Source organism: Oncorhynchus gorbuscha, linkage group LG01, assembly GCF_021184085.1.
Source record: "Oncorhynchus gorbuscha isolate QuinsamMale2020 ecotype Even-year linkage group LG01, OgorEven_v1.0, whole genome shotgun sequence".
In the NCBI taxonomy this organism is placed as follows: Eukaryota; Metazoa; Chordata; class Actinopteri; order Salmoniformes; family Salmonidae; genus Oncorhynchus; species Oncorhynchus gorbuscha.
The window spans coordinates 20060811-20079384 of record NC_060173.1 but is presented as its reverse complement, the minus strand read 5'-3'; the positions used below and the strand labels follow the sequence as shown (position 1 = coordinate 20079384).

The 18574-nt window shown below is 44.1% G+C and overlaps 1 protein-coding gene across 23 annotated transcripts in view; it reads left to right on the top strand.

Annotated features, from left to right (window-relative positions):
- The window catches only part of LOC124034344 (CCR4-NOT transcription complex subunit 1), a 44919-nt gene extending 26357 nt beyond the window's left edge, over window positions 1-18562 (top strand). For 4 of the 23 annotated variants that reach the window (XM_046347475.1, XM_046347432.1, XM_046347439.1 and 1 more), the window contains exons 16-48: window positions 666-837; window positions 993-1194; window positions 1285-1422; window positions 1788-1912; window positions 3115-3401; window positions 3527-3605; window positions 3766-4005; window positions 4423-4563; window positions 4694-4873; window positions 4976-5092; window positions 5237-5347; window positions 5950-6027; window positions 6120-6333; window positions 6605-6756; window positions 6827-7123; window positions 7219-7359; window positions 7475-7579; window positions 7712-7831; window positions 7970-8164; window positions 8303-8445; window positions 8557-8665; window positions 8834-9003; window positions 9394-9625; window positions 15025-15273; window positions 15494-15657; window positions 15771-15888; window positions 15986-16087; window positions 16173-16346; window positions 16453-16665; window positions 16866-17046; window positions 17159-17291; window positions 17415-17549; window positions 17755-18562. In XM_046347475.1, the coding sequence (XP_046203431.1) occupies window positions 666-837; window positions 993-1194; window positions 1285-1422; window positions 1788-1912; window positions 3115-3401; window positions 3527-3605; window positions 3766-4005; window positions 4423-4563; window positions 4694-4873; window positions 4976-5092; window positions 5237-5347; window positions 5950-6027; window positions 6120-6333; window positions 6605-6756; window positions 6827-7123; window positions 7219-7359; window positions 7475-7579; window positions 7712-7831; window positions 7970-8164; window positions 8303-8445; window positions 8557-8665; window positions 8834-9003; window positions 9394-9625; window positions 15025-15273; window positions 15494-15657; window positions 15771-15888; window positions 15986-16087; window positions 16173-16346; window positions 16453-16665; window positions 16866-17046; window positions 17159-17291; window positions 17415-17549; window positions 17755-17833 (5296 nt within the window). In that variant the 3' untranslated portion in view covers window positions 17834-18562. Of the gene's footprint in view, window positions 1-665; window positions 838-992; window positions 1195-1284; window positions 1423-1787; window positions 1913-3114; window positions 3402-3526; window positions 3606-3765; window positions 4006-4422; window positions 4564-4693; window positions 4874-4975; window positions 5093-5236; window positions 5348-5949; window positions 6028-6119; window positions 6334-6604; window positions 6757-6826; window positions 7124-7218; window positions 7360-7474; window positions 7580-7711; window positions 7832-7969; window positions 8165-8302; window positions 8446-8556; window positions 8666-8833; window positions 9004-9393; window positions 9626-11734; window positions 11993-15024; window positions 15274-15493; window positions 15658-15770; window positions 15889-15985; window positions 16088-16172; window positions 16347-16452; window positions 16666-16865; window positions 17047-17158; window positions 17292-17414; window positions 17550-17754 lie in introns of those variants that run through there. The other 19 variants (XM_046347619.1, XM_046347610.1, XM_046347601.1 and 16 more) reach the window with 18 other exon arrangements.
- Window positions 18563-18574: the final 12 nt, after the last annotated feature.

Below are 18574 nucleotides of genomic sequence, written 5' to 3'. Positions count from 1 at the left end.
TGGTAAGGACCTGCCTTACAACAGGGCCTACAAGTCCTCAGTCCAGCATCTCTCAGCCTATTGCGGACAGTCTGAGCAGTGATGAAGGGATTGTGTTCCTGGGGTAACTTGGGCAGTTGTTGCCATTCTGTACCTGTCCCGCAGGTGTGATGTTCGGATGTACCGATCCTGTGTAGGTGTTGTACATGTGGTCTGCCATTGCGAGGGCGATCAGCTGTCCGTCCAGTCTCCCTGTAGTGCTGTCTTTAGCATCTCACAGTATGGACGTTGCAATTTATTGCCCTGGCCACATCTGCAGTCCTCATGCCTCCTTGCAGCATTCCTAAGGCATGTTCACGCAGATGAGCAGGAACCCTGGGCATCTTTATTTTGGTGTTTTTCAGAGTCAGTAGAAAGGCCCCTTTAGTGTCATAAGTTTTCATAACTGTGACCTTAATTGCCTACCGTCTGTAAGCTGTTAGTGTCTTAATGACCGTTCCACAGGTGGATGTACATTCATTGTTTATGGTTCATTGAACAAGCATTGGAAACAGTATTTAAACCCTTTACAATGAAGATCTGTGTGAAGTTATTTGTATTTTTACAAATGATGTTTGAAAGACATGGTCCTGAGAAGGGGATGTTTCTTTTTTTGGTGTATGTATATGTTAAATGTTTTTTTTCAGGAGCGTCACTCAAGAGCTCTCCGAGACTATCTTGACCATGGCTGCCAACTGTAGCAACGTCATGAACAAAGCCCGCCAGCCGCCACCAGGGGTCATGCCAAAGGGACGTGCTCCCAGCACCAGCAGCCTAGATGCAATTTCCCCTGTGCAAGTGTCGGTGTCTCCTCTCCAGGTGAAGAGCGTTTTATTTGGGGGAATGTGTATCAACTAGAAGCATTACTTTCATCATCCCCTAAATTTGAATCAATTGTTTTGTCTTATAACATAATTGTGAACATTAGCCTGAAAGACCGGTTTCTCAACCTGGTGCTCCATTCTGTGTGTTAGATGGATCCCCTGACAGCCATGGGCTCCCTCAACCTGGGCAGCTCTGCCACTTCTCACACACAGAGTATGCAGGGCTTTCCCACCCCGCTGGGCTCTGCTTTCAGCAACCCCCAGTCCCCAGCTAAGGCCTTCCCTCCACTGTCTAACCCCAGCACACCATTTGGGGGGATTGGAAGTCTCTCTTCACAGCTAGGTAACCCAGGTATGAGGAGAGAACGTGCCATAGATATTTGCATAGTGTTTTGATTACACTATATGGAGGACTGAAGTGGGATGTTTTTCTTTTGTCTAGGTCCGCTGGGATCAGGCATTTGCTCTGGTATTGGTTCTGGTCTTGGAATGCCAGCGGTGAGCAGTGATCCGTTTGGGACAAGGAAGATGAGCACACCAGGCCTGAATCCACCCACCTTTCAGCAGAGTAAGATGGCCTGTAAGTGTTGGTGGTGTGACTGAGTATTTCCTCTGAAAATATTCTTAGTATCTCCTAATAGCCTCTTGAAGTAATGAGGGTTTACTTGACTCAAATGCTTTAACAGTTCATCTAAAAAAAATATTGAATCAGAGGAAATACAGGTTAGTCATCCATTAAACGCAAATTATTATGCTTCTAATTGAATGTTTATTTGTCTGTTTATTGCTTTGATAGTGTAAAGTCTTAAGGTGAAATTGCACTATAAATAGTTTTTTTATTTGCTGCCGTCCATCACAAATCCCTTCAGAATCATTTAAAAAATGATTCTGAGGGGCTTTCTTTGGCAGTATTGTTTGATTTCGTCTATCGCCTTTTTTTCCCAGCTGACCTATCTCAGGTGTGGCCAGAGGCTAACCAGCACTTTAGTAAGGAGATTGACGATGAGGCTAACAGCTACTTCCAGCGCATCTACAACCACCCCCCACACCCCACCATGTCTGTGGATGAGGTTAGTTTCTGAATAAAATGGTCTGCAGTAGTGTTGCACGGTACACCGAAACTTTGGGCATTTTTTGGTACTATAACATGGAAAACAGTTTAGTTCCAAATGTTTGGTTCTTTGGTTAAATGTGTCGTACACTGACTGACAAGATAATGTCTGGTCATTTGTCGACTGGGCCAGTAACTTCTCAGCGCATTGATTGCGTTTATATGCTCTGTTGCAGTCTGCTGTAGAAAACTGCTGGTGTCATAGTGAGTTTACCCGCACAAAACTCATGCTATATTTGAGCAATATGATTGACCGTTCATTCAAGCACCCACTCTTCACTTGACCGAGCTGATGCATTCACACAGCACACACGAGCTGTGCAGACTATTAAAAAGCTCTCATCAATCCACTTGCAGAGCTTATTTTTTTCTTTTAGGGAAATTTATTTGCTAAAGTCAACTTTCAATAGTGAATATAGTAGCAAATTAGCAATAGGCTACTGTTGATAGTTTACAAAAAGAAAGCTCTACAAAAAGACATCTAGCATTCGTATTGGATACTGTAGCCGGAACTTTCTCAAAAGAGAGGCTAGCTTAAAGGGTTAACGTTCTAATTTTAACATTGATATAATTTGGCCATAGATAAACACATTTATTCTATGTATCCAATTTTATTGTATTATTTTGTATGCTGTCTTATATGGTTTTGTAGAAGGATTTTAGGCTGTCCACATTTGTTATTTGTTTCTCTTATTTTACCTACAGAAGTCAAGTGGCTAATATGCTATATTCTTTTGCATCTGTATCGTTTTGTGATTAGAGTTGTCGCGATATGACAACCTGATTTTCCATGTCAAAAAGGAAAACACAAAGCAGGCTGAACTCCATGGTCTTTTATTAAATCTAATGTATGCAAAATAGTGGTGCTATAGCTTGGAAAGTAAATGTGATTTTGGTTGACAACATAAGGCTGCTTGTTATCAACGTTAGGACTGTTTTCCTCAATTTGTCTGCTTTATGTTTTGTTTCCTTACCACAACACCGCTGAGTGTCAATACTGGTATCGTGAAAACCCTAATTGTGATACTAAACCTGGTATTAAAGTAAACATTCTGGTATTGTGACATTTCTAGTCTGCAGGGTGTTGCAGGCACTTATCCAGTGACCATGTTTATCAAACTTGCAGATGCTAAATCCTTGGCACCTGTCTCTCTCTGGCAGGTGCTGGAGATGCTGCAAAGGTTCAAGGACTCCACCATCAAGCGAGAGCGTGAGGTCTTTAACTGTATGTTGAGGAACTTGTTTGAGGAGTACCGCTTCTTCCCCCAGTACCCTGACAAGGAGCTACACATCACCGCCTGCCTGTTCGGGGGGATCATTGAGAAAGGCCTTGTCACCTACATGGCCCTCGGACTGGCCCTTCGATATGTACTCGAAGCCTTGAGGAAGCCATTTGGGTCCAAAATGTATTACTTTGGAATCGCTGCTCTAGATAGATTCAAAAATAGGTAATTGACTATTATCAGTCTTCAGGTGCTTAATGGAATTCCACACTGAATATTTGCATGTTGCGCATGTGTGACTCAAATGATCTGTGACTGCTGTAGGACTAATTTGATCTTTCCCTCTCTAGACTGAAGGACTATCCCCAATATTGTCAGCACTTGGCCTCAATCGGCCACTTTCTGCAATTCCCCCATCATTTACAAGAGGTAATTGGATTTCTTGTATATTTGTGACACAATCGCTCATTCTTAATCTGTACATGCATCTTCCTTGTTTTTATACTGATATCCGTAACATCTTAGCCAAAGGTGCGGATCCTACTTCACGATAAATAAGTCTCTCGCTCTGGCACTTTCGAATATCCTGTGCGTGCAGTATATCGAGTATGGCCAACAGTCACGGGACCCTCCGGTGAAGATGCAGGGATCCATCACCACCCCAGGAAGCCTGGCGCTGGCGCAAGTTCAGGCCTTGTCTCAGCCTCCCAAAGCCCCCCAGCCTGGACAGCCCAGCACCCTGGTCACCACAGCTACCACCACCACCACTGTCGCCAAAAACACTACCATCACCCGGCCTACCCCTGGCAGCTTCAAGAAGGATGTGCCGGTGAGTACCTGGGGAAAACATCAGGGAGTCACTTGCACCATATATATGCCAATGTTTTTCTCTGGTCATGTAAAATGACTAGCAAACCAGTGCATCAGTTTTCCTGCGTTGCCATAGTTTGTGTCAATGGCAACATTCTGAACCGTTCTATGAGGAACGCTCTCTGGTTTTCACATTTGAAATGCTCATTTTAGTTTACAAAGACTAAAGGAATGTAAACACCAGGAAATATTTTCATTTTTAACAAATGTGTGACAAGCCTAAAATAATGAGTTGGTTGAAGCTATGTCACTGAAGAAATTCTCCAGTAGTGTAGTTGTTTGGAAAATATGCACTCATTAAGAATTGAAGTTTCCCAAGAAGAGCTTATAATATAGAATAGCAGCATTTTGTTTTGAATGTATATTGTAATTTCAGCCTTCAATCAACACCACAAACATCGACACACTTCTAGTAGCAACAGACCAAACCGAGAGGATTGTGGAACCCCCAGAAAATGTTCAAGAGAAAATTGCTTTCATCTTCAATAACCTGTCACAATCCAACATGACACAGAAGGTCAGTCATAGATATATTTTTGTTTACTATCTGGTGTTGCAAAAGCATGCTATATTGAGGATCTTGGTTTTGGACAAGATTTCTACTATTACTTCTACTAATACTTCTGTACTTTCATCTAACTCTCAAGGTTGAGGAGTTAAAGGAGACTGTCAAAGAGGAGTTCATGCCCTGGGTCTCTCAGTATCTGGTCATGAAGAGGGTCAGCATTGAGCCCAACTTCCACAGCCTGTACTCCAACTTCTTGGACACCCTGAAGAACCCAGAGTTTGTCAAAATGGCCCTGAATGAAACTTACAGAAACATCAAGGTGAAGAGTTATTCACTTAATCAATTTTTATGGACAATAGTTTGTAAACTCATCGGATAAAGATATATTTCATTGCTAACCTTTTCTCTCTCCCTGTGACAGGTTCTCCTTACCTCTGATAAGGCAGCTGCAAACTTCTCTGATCGATCCCTACTGAAGAATTTGGGTCACTGGCTTGGTATGATCACTCTGGCTAAAAACAAGCCCATCCTGTACACAGTGAGTAGATTTCCTCATTTTTAAATGTTGGCCTGTATTAAACTTTCCATTTTGTTTTCCTCCCAACAATTAACCAAATGTTTGTAATTGTGCCCCAAGATGGTATTTTGTGTTTAACCTGTTTTTAATTTTTTTTCCTGTTAGGATTTGGAGGTGAAATCCCTGTTGTTGGAAGCGTATGTCAAGGGGCAGCAGGAGCTACTCTATGTGGTCCCGTTTGTGGCCAAAGTCCTGGAATCCAGTTTACGTAGCGTGGTAAAGCCACATTCTCACCAACATTTTTAAGTATATCAATATGCATCTGGATTCACATTTTAATTTCTAGGAAAACTTTTACATTGTTGACAGTGCAAATTGTTCAGTGAGCTTGAGCCCAGCACAGACTGAGCCATCACCGGCAGGCAGGAATAGCGAGACGGCCAACACAACAGACAATATTTGGGCCTGGAGTAGTTCCCCTGACTACGGCCTGCCTATTACTAGACTAGTTTTTCTTGGGCAGGTCGCATGGTCAAGAGAAATAATGGGCCCTAAGACTGATCCACAGAAAAGAAAGTGAGCCAGTTCCATCAGGCAGAGTACCTACAGCAGCAGACAGGGAGCCAGTCAGAGCTAGATGACGTAGACAAGTATAGACCGCATTAAAGCCCACCTCCAGAGGAAGCAAAGAGGTGCAGAGTATGTGCGCAATATTTTTGTTTAAAAAAATATAAATGTTTTGTTTAGGAGCCAATAGCTCTCTGGGTAATTTATTTTGACTTGTTAGCACTGGGTTTGTGTATTGGCACATTTCCTATCTATTATGCCTTCAATGTTTTTAAGAGCAGGTTGACTTAAAAGCCATTTAATATCCTCAGATTTTTCGACCCCAGAATCCCTGGACGATGGCCATCATGAATGTTCTGGCAGAGCTGCATACAGAGCATGATCTCAAGGTCAGGGAACCCCTTCTCTTTCATCTACCAGTCACACCATGTTTCTAAAAGTTTTCAGGTACTGATTTGTCATTGTGCTTTTCTCACTACAGCTGAACTTGAAGTTTGAGATTGAGGTGCTGTGTAAGAACTTATCATTGGACATCAATGACCTGAAGCCTGGCACCCTTCTGAAGGACAAAGACAAGTTGAAGAGCCTGGAGGAACAGCTCTCTGCACCAAAGAAAGAGGCCAAGCCCCCTGAAGAAATGCTCCCTGTTGTTAGCACAGGTATCCAGCACTTTCAAATTGGGATGCCCCTTGTCGGTGTGTGAATATCTTTCTAACAAATGTATTTGAATGTTTGTTTCATCTGATTGTGATGTTGGTCCCCATGTATATTGAAATGGAAATATTTCAGCATAATTTGTTGAATGATTTTAGCTCATAATACGATCATTTCAATTTCAATAACCTACATTTGTTCAAGTGTTTTGCCAAGAACATTTAACCCACTGCTTTTTTTTATTTGTTCTGTTCATCGAGCTGCTGCTCTCGGGCTGTAATTTTAATCAAAATAGCATTTTGTAACCAACAGGAGACTTTCTTCCATTTGCAGCTGCGCCATCCACTCCTGCCGCAACCACCACTTGCTCAGCTACTGGTCCCCCTACCCCACAGTTTAGCTATCATGACATCAATGTGTACGCCCTTGCAGGGCTAGCCCCTCACATCAATATCAACATCAATGTAAGTAGCACTCTCACTCAAACACCTGGGTTGTGACCTACACATGGTACTAAGACTTCTCTCCCTGCAGATCCCCTTGCTCCAAGCCCACCCTCAGCTGAAGCAGTGTGTGAGACAGTCCATTGAGCGGGCCGTGCAGGAGCTTGTCCACCCTGTGGTGGACCGTTCCATCAAGATCGCCATGACTACCTGCGAGCAGATTGTCAGGAAGGACTTTGCCCTGGACTCCGAGGAGTCGCGCATGCGTGTGGCTGCCCATCACATGATGCGTAACCTGACCGCTGGCATGGCCATGATCACCTGCCGGGAGCCCCTTCTCATGAGTATCGCTACCAACCTGAAGAACAGCTTTGCCGCAGCCCTCAGGGTACAGTCGCCTTCATTCACTTCCACAAAGCACTATATAAAATAAGTCTTATTAGTGTTCCTTTTGCTTATAGCTTTGGTCCTGTCTCCCTCCAGGCTCCCACCCCCCAGCAGAGAGAGATGATGGAGGAGGCTGCTGCTAGGGTTGCCCAGGACAACTGTGAGCTGGCCTGCTGCTTCATTCAGAAGACTGCAGTGGAGAAGGCTGGCCCAGAGATGGACAAGAGACTGGCCACGGTTAGTGGTTATGGGCTCATCACCATATTGGCACTGGGATGCTGCTCTTGTCTGTATACTGTCCACTACTTTTGTATGATGGCTGACTTGTACCTTTACGCTTTCTCTCCTGTAGGAGTTTGAGCTGAGGAAGCACGCCCGTCAGGAGGGTCGTCGCTACTGCGACCCTGTGGTGCTGACCTACCAGGCAGAGCGCATGCCAGAACAGATCAGACTCAAGGTGAGCACACCTAGTTTTTGGCACTCTACTTTCTCTCCTATTATCGGTATAGTCAAGAAAACGTAAATTAAATGTTTTATCAAAGACTGCGTTTGCATCTGGACTATTTACTGAGCTAAATTTCTACCATAGGTTGGAGGAGTAGACCCCAAACAGCTGGCGGTGTACGAGGAGTTTGCCAGGAATGTTCCAGGCTTCCTACCCAGCAACGACCTGTCTCAGCCCACTGGATTCCTTGCCCAGCCCATGAAGGTAGACTCTCATACCACTGGAAGAGAGAACTCCCTGAAATTGCATTTTCTGCTGTTTTTGACATAAACCAATCTGATTTTAAGCTTAAGAACTTTACTCAAGTACCATATAAATGTCTCTGTCCTGTGTTTATTACAGCAACAGGCATGGGCCACAGACGATGTGGCTCAGATTTATGACAAGTGCATGGCGGACCTGGAGCAGCACCTCCATGCCATCCCCCCAGCGCTGGCCATGAACCCCCAGACTCAAGCCCTGCGCAGTCTGCTGGAGGCAGTGGCCCTGGCCAGGAACTCCCGGGATGGCATTGCTGCTCTGGGCCTGCTGCAGAAGGTTAGGGACTACTCCGCACACAACAACACTAGGAAAACATACATGGATAGAAAAGTTGTTTAGTTGTCTTTATGAATACACCGGTCTCAGTAGAAAAGATCTCTTCCAATGTCCCTCATCTCTCCTTCCTTGTTCTAGGCTGTGGAGGGTCTGCTCGATGCCACCAGTGGTGCCGATGCTGACCTGCTCTTGCGGTACAGAGAGTGTCACCTGCTGGTGCTCAAAGCCCTCCAGGACGGACGGGCATACGGACCACAATGGTGCAACAAACAGATTACCAGGTTGGTATCCCCTTAACCTTCCTGTTGGTTGGGTTAAGTTTTTTGCTCGAATGAAGAGGGGAAACTAAATCCACTCATTAATTTAATGTTTGATATCTTTACTTGTTCCTGGTGCCTGATTGAGTGCCGTGATGAGTACAAGTACAATGTGGAGGCTGTGGAGCTGCTGATCAGAAACCACCTGGTCAACATGCAGCAGTACGACCTGCACCTGGCACAGGTAAACACCACTACACACCTTTTATTAAGCATTGAGATATTCTAGTGTGAGCAATGCCATCTGTCAATAGTCCATCTTGATTCTATACAACGGAATAATGGGCATGTGGTGTATTCCGTCCCTTCGTCACTATCTTAAAATCCCTGTGTGTATGTTTCTCTTGTCTAGTCTATGGAGAACGGTCTGCACTACATGGCAGTGGCATTTGCCATGCAGCTGGTAAAGCTGCTGCTGGTGGATGAGCGCAGTGTGAGCCACATCACAGAGGCCGACCTGTTCCACACCATCGAGACTCTGATGAGAACCAGCGCACACTCTAGGGCCAATGCACCTGAGGGGTGAGTCCTTTTCTGTCCTAATTTAATTAGGATTTTGGGTTGTGTTCATTAAGACACACTGTAAAATGGGTGTTAATATGCTGAACAAAAACATGAACGCAACAATTTCAAAGATTTTACTGCGTTGGTTCACATGAGGATATCAGTCAATTGAAATACATTTATTATGCCCTAATCTATGGGATCTTTTTTTAATATCAGCTCATAAAACATGGGACTAACACTATACATGTGGCGCATTTATATTTTGTAGTCTAGGCTGTCCCTATTTTCAGTTCGTTGTCTTCCATTTGGTGCACAATGAATAACACCTTGGAGATATGGAGTTTATTGGGGTGTTGGTGTACATATGTTTAGTTTTCTAACTGATTTGTGTCCTGTGATCCCCAGGCTTCCTCAGCTGATGGATGTGGTCCGCTCTAACTACGAGGCCATGATCGACCGGGCCCATGGAGGACCCAACTTTATGATGCACTCTGGCATCTCCCAAGCGTCTGAGTACGACGACCCGCCGGGCCTGAGGGAGAAGGCGGAGTACTTGCTGAGGGAATGGGTCAACCTGTACCACTCTGCAGCCGCAGGCCGGGACAGCACCAAGGCCTTTTCTGCTTTTGTGGGCCAGGTACAGCACACACACTTGTCTTTTTAACCGTCTTTGCCTTATGATAGGTTCCTCCAAGGCAGTTACTTGGTTTGCCTTAAAATACACAGCACAAGTCATGTCCTTGACAGAGTGGGTCTTAGTGCTCATGGTAGCAACCCCATTATTTTGGAACCCACTGTTGTGCTTACCAAGCAGCAGTGTTACTTATGAAACTGGACATTTATACTAAAATCTTAGTAATTTGTGTTCCTGGATCCATTCACAGCATTACAAGGCTATGTTGAGACAATGGCTACACTGGGGCGGCAGGGTAGCCTAGTGGTTAGAGCGTTGGACTAGTAACCGGAAGGTTGCGAGTTCAAACCCCCGAGCTGACAAGGTACTGTCGTTCTGCCCCTGAACAGGCAGTTAACCCACTGTTCCCAGGCCGTCATTGAAAATAATGTGTTCTGAACTGACTTGCCTGGTTAAATAAAGGTAAAATAAAAATAAATAAAAAAATGACCCAAGCCCAGCTCAGCTAACCCCTACCATTGTGACGCTGAGTTGACATAATGCTTCACGGTGTTGGTAGACACAATGTAACTTAATTTATGTCCCTCTGAATGCCTCTGCTGATCCTCCAGCTATTGTATGCAGTAATCATGTGCCTATGAACCAGAGTTATAACTGTTCCCACGTTAACATATTCTAGCTTGGTTCATGAAATTTAATAACTTGCTAGTAACAGATATTCATATTTTATCTCTGAAACTCACTTGAATAATACCTTTGATACAGTGGTAGCAATACATGGTTATAAAATCTCAGCCAATGGCTGAGATGTTGTTTTTATATTCAGAACCACATTCCTAAAAAGCTTTGAAGAGCTCATGTTAAATACTGTTGAAGGAATATGGCTACAGGTTAATCTGCCTCACCTATAGCCCATTCTGGTGGGAAGCTGCTATAGACCACCATGTGCTAACGTTATCTAAATAACGTGTGAAATGCTTGATAATGTACAGTCGTGGTCAAAAGTTGAGAATGACACAAATATTAATTTCCACAAAGTTTGCTGCTTCAGTGTCTTTAGATATTTTTGTCAGATGTTACTATGGAATACTGAAGTATAATTACAAGCATTTCATAAGTGTCAAAGGCAATTACATGAAGTTGATGTAAAGAGTCAATATTTGCAGTGTTGACCCTTCTATTTCAAGTCCTATGCAATCCACCCTGGCATGCTGTCAAATTTACTTCTGGGCCACATCCTGACTGATGGCAGCCCATTCTTGCATAATCAATGCTTGGACTAAGTAAGAATTTGTGGGCTTTTGTTTGTCTACCCGCCTCTTGAGGATTGACCACAAGTTCTCAATGGGATTAAGGTCTGTGGAGTTTCCTGGCCATGGACCTAAAATATCAATGTTTTGTTCCCCGAGCCACTTAGTTATCACTTTTGCCTTATGGCAAGGTGCTCCATCATGCTGGAAAAGGCATTGTTCGTCACCAAACTGTTCCTGGATGGTTGGGAGAAGTTGCTCTTGGAGGATGTGTTGGTACCATTCTTTATTCATGGCTGTGATCTTAGTCAAAATTGTGAGTGAGCCCACTCCCTTGGCTGAGAAGCAACCCCACACATGAATGGTCTCAGGATTCTTTACTGTTGGTAGTGCTCACCTTGTCTTCTCCGTACAAGGTTTTATCCGGATGCCCCAAACAATCGGAAAGGGGATTGATTCATCAGAGAAAATGACTTTACCCCAGTCCTCAGCAGTCCAATCCCTGTACCTTTTGCAGAATATCAGTCTGTCCCTGATGTTGTTCCTGGAGAGAAGTGGCTTCTTTGCTGCCCTCGACACCAGGCCATCTCATTCTTCGCCTCCCTGTGCGTGCAGATGCACCCACACCTGCCTGCTGCCATTCCTGAGCAAGCTCTGTACTGGTGGTGCTCCGATCCCGCAGCTGAATCAACTTTAGGAGATGGTCCTGGCGCTTGTTGGACATTTTTGGGCGCCCTGAAGCCTTCATCAAGGAGTGGTTCAATTGTTGTGAAGATCTAATAAATGGTTGATTCAGGTGCAATATCCTTGCCTGTGAAGCCTTTTTTTGTGCAAAGCAATGACTGCACGTGTTTCCTTGCAGGTAACCATGGCTGACAGAGGAAGAACTATGATTCGAAGCACCACCCTCCTTTTGAAGCTTCCAGTCTGTTATTTGAACTCAATCCGCATGACCGTGATCTCCAGCCTTGTCCCTGTCAACAGTCACACAACGGTCACACCAGTGTTAACGAGAGAATCACTGACATGTCAGCTGGTCCTTTTGTGGAAGGGCTGAAATGCAGTGGAAATGTTTTTGGGGATTCAGTTCATTTGCATGGGGAAGAGGGATTTGGCAATTAATTGCAATTCATCTGATCACTCTTCATAACATTCTGGAGTATATGCAAATTGCCATCATACAAACTGAGGCAGCAGTGAAACTTCTCAACTTTTGGCCATGACATCAACAGCGGTATATTTTCTGGGTGATTTTTAAATATTGACTGGCTTTCATCAAGTTGCCCACTCAAGAAAAAGCTTCAAACTGTAACCAGTGCCTGCAACCTGGTTCAGGTTATCGGTCAACCTACCAGGGTAGTTACCAACAGGAATGAAATCATCATATATTGATCACATCTTTACTAATGCTGCAGAAATTTGCTTGAAAGCAGTATCTGGATGTAGTGATCACAATATAGTAGCCATATCTAGGATAACCAAAGTTATAAAGGCTGGGCCTAATATAGTGTATGAGGTCATACAATACATTTTGTAGCGATTCCTATGTTGATGTAAAGAGTATTTGTTGGTCTATGGTGCCGCTCGACACATTTATGAAATTGCTTATTCCAATTACTAATAAGCATTCACCCATTAAGAAAATGACTAAAAACGGTTAAATCCCTGTTGATTGAGGAATTTAAAAATGGTATAGTTGGGAGGGATGAGGCAAAAGGAATGGCAAATAAGTCTGCCTGCACAACCAATTGGCAATGGTATTGAGAAATCATGATTAAACAATAAAATAAACTGTACTTTTCCAAGTAAAACTGACCAAATTATGAAAGACAAGCGGTGTAATTTTGAATTCTGTGAAGTGAGTGTGGAAGAGGAACAAATTGTCTATCAATAATGACAGGATACCGGGGTCAGACAACTTGGATGGAGAAGTACTGAGGATAATAAGATGATATTGCCACTCCTATTTGCCATATTTTCAATTTAAGACTACTAGAAATTGTGTGCCCTCAGGCCTGGAGGGAAGCGTAAGTCATTCCGCTACCTAAGAATAGTAAAGCCCCCTTTACTGGCTCAAATAGCAGACCAATCAGCCTATTACCAACCATTAGTTAACTTTTGGGGAAAAATGGTTTGACCAGATACATTATTTTACAGTAAACAAACTTTCAGCTGCTTATAGGAAAGGACATTCAACAAGCACAGCTGTTACACAAATTACAGCTGTTACACAAGTCAGTTAAAGAACAAATTCTTATTTTCAATGACAGCGGGTTTACTGCCTGTTCAGGGGCAGAACGACAGATTTGTACCTTGTCAGCTCGGGGGTTTGAACTTGCAACCTTCCGGTTACTAGTCCAACGCTCTAACCACTAGGCTACCCTGCCGCCCTGTTAAATTTCAGTGTCACTTTTGACATTATCGGTCATAGTCTGCTTCTGGAGACTTTATTTTTATTTTTTATTGCTTACACCCCTGCTATATTGTGGGTAAGGAGTTACCTGTCTAACAGAACACAGGGTGTACTTTAATAGATGCCTTTCCAACATAATCCAGGTAGAATCAGGAATTCCCCAGGGCAGCCGTCTAGGCCTCTTTTTTTTTCCTAATGAGTAAAGCCAGTGTCTGTATGCAGATTTTTTTCTTTATTATTTATCTGTTATTTTACCAGGTAAGTTGACTGAGAACACGTTCTCATTTGCAGAAACGACCTGGGGAATAGTTACAGGGGAGAGGGAGATGAATGAGCCAATTGTAAACTGGGGATTATTGGGTGACTGATGGTTTGAGGGCCAGATTGGGAATTTAGCCAGGACACCGGGGTTAACACCCCTACTCTTACGATAAGTGCCATGGGATCTTTAATGACCTCAGAGAGTCAGGAGACCCGTTTAACGTCCCATCCGAAAGACTGCACCCTACACAGGGTATTGGGGCATTGGGATATTTTTTTTTAGACCAGAGGAAAGAGTGCCTCCTACTGGCCCTCCAACACCACTTCTAGCAGCATCTGGTCTCCCATCCAAGAACTGACCAGGACCAACCCTTCAGAAGCAAGCAAGCAGTGGTATGCAGGGTGGTATGCTGCTGGATGACTCCACCTATACTCGTCAGTGACTGAAATGACTGCACCACTTAACAAAAAGCTGCAGTTTCAGAATGGGTGGCAAGGAATAAGTTCGCCCTAAATATTTCTAAAACTAAAAGCATTGTATTTGGGACAAATCATTCACTTTAACTTCAAATAAATATTGTAATGAATGTGGAAATTGAGAATGTTGAGGTGACTAAACTGCTTGGAGTAACCCTGGATTGTAAACTGTCATGGTCAAAACATGTTGATACAACAGTAGCTAAGATGGGGAGAAGTCTGGCCATAATAAAGCGCTCCTCTGCCTTAACAACACTATAAACAAGGCAGGTCCTACAGGCCCTAGTTTTGTCGCACCTGGTCTACTGTTCAGTCGTGTGGTCCGGTGCCACAAAGAGGGACTTAGGAAAATTGCAATTGGCTCAGAACAGGGCAACACGACTGGCCCTTAAATGTACACTGAGAGCTAACATTAATGATATGCTTGTCAATCTTTCCTGGCTCAGTGGTAGAGAGTGACTTCATCACTAAGACGTGTTGACAAGCGGAATACACAGAGCTGTCTGTTTTTAAACTACTAGCACACAGCTTGGACACCAACGCATACCCCACAAGACATGCCACCAGAGGTTTCTTCACAATCCCCAAGTCCAGAACAGACTGGGAGGCGCACAGTACTACATAGAGCCATGACTACATTGATCTCTATTCCACATCAGGTAACTGATGCAAGCAGTAGAATCGGATAAAAATACACCTTATGGAACAGCGGGAACTGTGAAAAGATGCACAGCTACCGACACATGTGCAAGCACATTGTGTTATCATACATTTTGGGTTGTGGATATGTGGTGTTCTATGATGTAATGTAAGTGTCTTGGTGTGTTTGGACCCCAGGAAGAGTAGCTGCTTCCTTGGGATCAGATAATGGATCCCTAATAAAATTAAAATACACAATAGCTGTTAATTTCAGGAAAAAATAAACAACAATTCTAACTACATTATGGAAGACTGTAGAAGCGAATGGCAATTTTCACTACTGTACTTGCTGTCCTCCCCAGATGCACCAGCAGGGCATTCTGAAGACCGATGACCTGATCACACGTTTCTTCCGGCTGTGCACAGAGATGTGTGTGGAGATCAGCTACCGCGCCCAGGCCGAGCAGCAGCACAATCCTGCGGCCAGCGCCGCCATCATCAGAGCCAAGTGCTACCACAACCTGGACGCCTTTGTTCGCCTCATCGCTCTGCTGGTCAAGCACTCTGGAGAGGCCACCAACACAGTCACCAAGATCAACCTGCTCAACAAGGTAAGAATTAGGAGGATGCTCACCATGGAGGCTGAATAATAAGCTTTCTGTTTTGTAAAGATCTCTCAAAGACAATCTTACATTTGAAAACCTCAAACTGCAATGTCAACTAAATGTTTCTTTTTTTTTTCTTTTTTTCATACACATCAGATTTAAGATAAGAAATGCTCTTGATGTCATGATTACTATGCTCACCTGAATGCCCCTTGACTGGTCTCAGGTTCTAGGTATTGTGGTTGGAGTGCTGATCCAGGACCATGATGTAAGACAGACAGAGTTTCAGCAGTTGCCTTACCACCGCATCTTCATCATGCTGCTGCTTGAGCTCAATGCCCCCGAGCATGTGCTGGAGACCATCAACTTCCAGACCCTCACTGCCTTCTGGTAAATGCTGCCATGTCTGTTAGACAATATTGATCACTGATTGTCAAGACATCTTAAAGGTTACTTTCCTCAACTCCGTATGATGTATATTTCTTTTCCCCATATATCCACAGCAACACTTTCCACATCCTGAGGCCTACCAAAGCCCCTGGCTTTGTCTACGCTTGGCTGGAGTTGATCTCTCACCGGATCTTCATCGCCAGGATGCTGGCACACACCCCTCAGCAGAAGGCAAGGACAAGTCACTAACGTGTTAATGCAATGTCTGGGTGGGTGTTTTTGCTGCTTAAAAGCAACCATTGATAACCTTTGCTTTATTTTGTCTTAGGGTTGGCCCATGTATGCCCAGCTACTCATTGATCTTTTCAAATACCTAGCGCCCTTCCTGAGGAATGTTGAGCTCAACAAACCTATGCAAATCCTCTACAAGGTATGTAAACTGCTCTAAATGTTTGTTTTTTTCCCCCTTGAAATGACTAGTAACCTGACTGACTGGATTTTTCTCCTGTCCTCAGGGTACCCTGCGTGTCCTGCTTGTCTTGCTGCATGACTTCCCAGAGTTCCTGTGTGACTACCACTATGGCTTCTGTGATGTCATCCCGCCCAACTGCATCCAGCTCCGCAACCTGATCCTGAGTGCCTTCCCACGTAATATGAGACTTCCAGACCCCTTCACTCCCAATCTGAAGGTAAAGCTGAATGACAGACCCTAAATACATTATTACACAGGAAATGGTCTTCTGTAACTTTTAAGGTTTAGTCAATATTTTTTTTGTTTTACTTTTTCTTTACTAGGTTGACATGCTCAGCGAGATCAATATTGCTCCACGCATCCTCACTAACTTCACCGGAGTGATGCCCTCTCAGTTCAAGAAGGATCTGGACTCGTACCTCAAGACGCGCTCCCCTGTCACCTTCCTCTCTGAGCTCCGCAGCAATCTGCAGGTAGGGGGCGCCACTCTGGGTCCCTGGAAGTATTTGCAGCACAACGACACATCTTTAGACCAGGTTAAGTTTTGACTCTGAGCGAATGTTCAAATGTGGATTTTTGTCATGCGTTGTTTCTGAAGTATCATCATACATGGGGGTTTCATTGCGTGTCTGTAGATCTAAGCAATGCAATCTGGAAACAAAACTAGTCTCCTTCCATTGCGTAGTGTTGGTTTTACATTTTTGTTCTCCCTTTTTACCCAACAACCCTCTTCTAGGTGTCAAATGAGCCAGGCAATCGTTACAACATCCAGCTGATCAATGCACTGGTGCTGTATGTGGGGACCCAGGCCATCGCACACATCCACAACAAGGGCAGCACTCCCTCCATGAGCACCATCACTCACTCAGCCCACATGGACATCTTCCAGAACCTGGCTGTGGACCTGGACACTGAGGGTAAGACACACACACACACACACACACACACACACACACACACACACACAAAAGCAAACTTTTTGTTTTGTTTTTTGTATACAGTGGTATTCTCTCATTCCTTTGTTCCCAGGGCGCTATCTCTTCCTGAATGCGATTGCTAATCAGCTGCGCTACCCAAACAGCCACACCCATTACTTCAGCTGCACCATGCTCTACCTGTTTGCTGAGGCCAACACGGAGGCAATCCAGGAGCAGATCACCAGGTAAATGTTGTTCTCTACAAAAAGTTATTGCATCTGAAAACCAGGCATTGCAGAACTACCTGCATTTCATGGATCTGTTTCCTTTCCAAGTGTATTTTAAGTAGCTTTTGCTCCTGTCTGCAGGGTTCTTCTGGAGAGGCTGATTGTTAACAGGCCTCACCCCTGGGGACTGCTCATCACGTTCATCGAGCTCATCAAGAACCCTGCCTTCAAGTTCTGGAGCCACGACTTTGTGCACTGTGCCCCGGAGATCGAAAAGTATGTGCTCATTCACTCTCTACCAGAGTTGGCTTCTCACTCAGCTGAGATGACTTCACCTGCAGAGTAGATGCTGGAGGATAACCAGTTAGCAGCATGTTGTGTTCATGCTCTGCTTTATTCAACAACAAAGAAATATCATTCTAAGATAAGCTGCAATGGAAGGACTTGGATTAAAAGCCCTCCGCTGTCTTCTCTCTCTCAGGTTGTTCCAGTCAGTGGCTCAGTGCTGCATGGGGCAAAAGCAGGCTCAGCAGGTGATGGAGGGCACTGGTGCCAGTTAGTCAGCAGGAGATGCTAGGGCCAAACCCTCAATCCCTGGACCTACCCCACAGATGCCCCCCCCCCCTTCCCCTACATTACTGTTAGCACTGGATGAACTGGAAACGCTGATTTGAAGTTTAAGGACTGCTGCTCATAGATCTGAGTTTTTTGGGGGGAGGGGGCCTGGATATGGAGAAGTTGAATGCTGTTTAATATAATTTTGATGTAAATATTAAAAGGGAGAGAGCTCCATGTCTGAAAGGAGTGTCCAACAAATTATCTAACATGTAAAGATGATACGTGTACAGACACACATTCACTCACTACCAAAGCCCTGTTTTGTCTCCTACATTGTTCGTTTTGCATATTTCTTGACTGATTTATTTGCGTTGAGGCTTAATGGATAGTGGATTTAATAAAAAGCAGCCTAATTTGATTTGAGTGGGAAGAAAGGCAGTGCACTAGATTCTCCTGGGTTCACTCCTTTATCTGCTTGGGGTGTGGTGGGGGTCAATGGTCTTTCCATTTTAAAGTGTGTTAGGTTCTCCCTGGCACTTGGAAAATTTGAAATGACTAATTGAACCTTAATTTGTACAAAGATCCAAATTGTGGACCAATACAGCCCATTTTGTAAGGATTTTGAATGTTTTGTAAATGTATTGGTCCGTGTGTATTTTGTAGTCCTTTAGTTCTTGCTACTTATTTCCTGTATGCATACTGTAGTTAACTCATTAAACAATTCAACTGCATTTGTTTCCCTC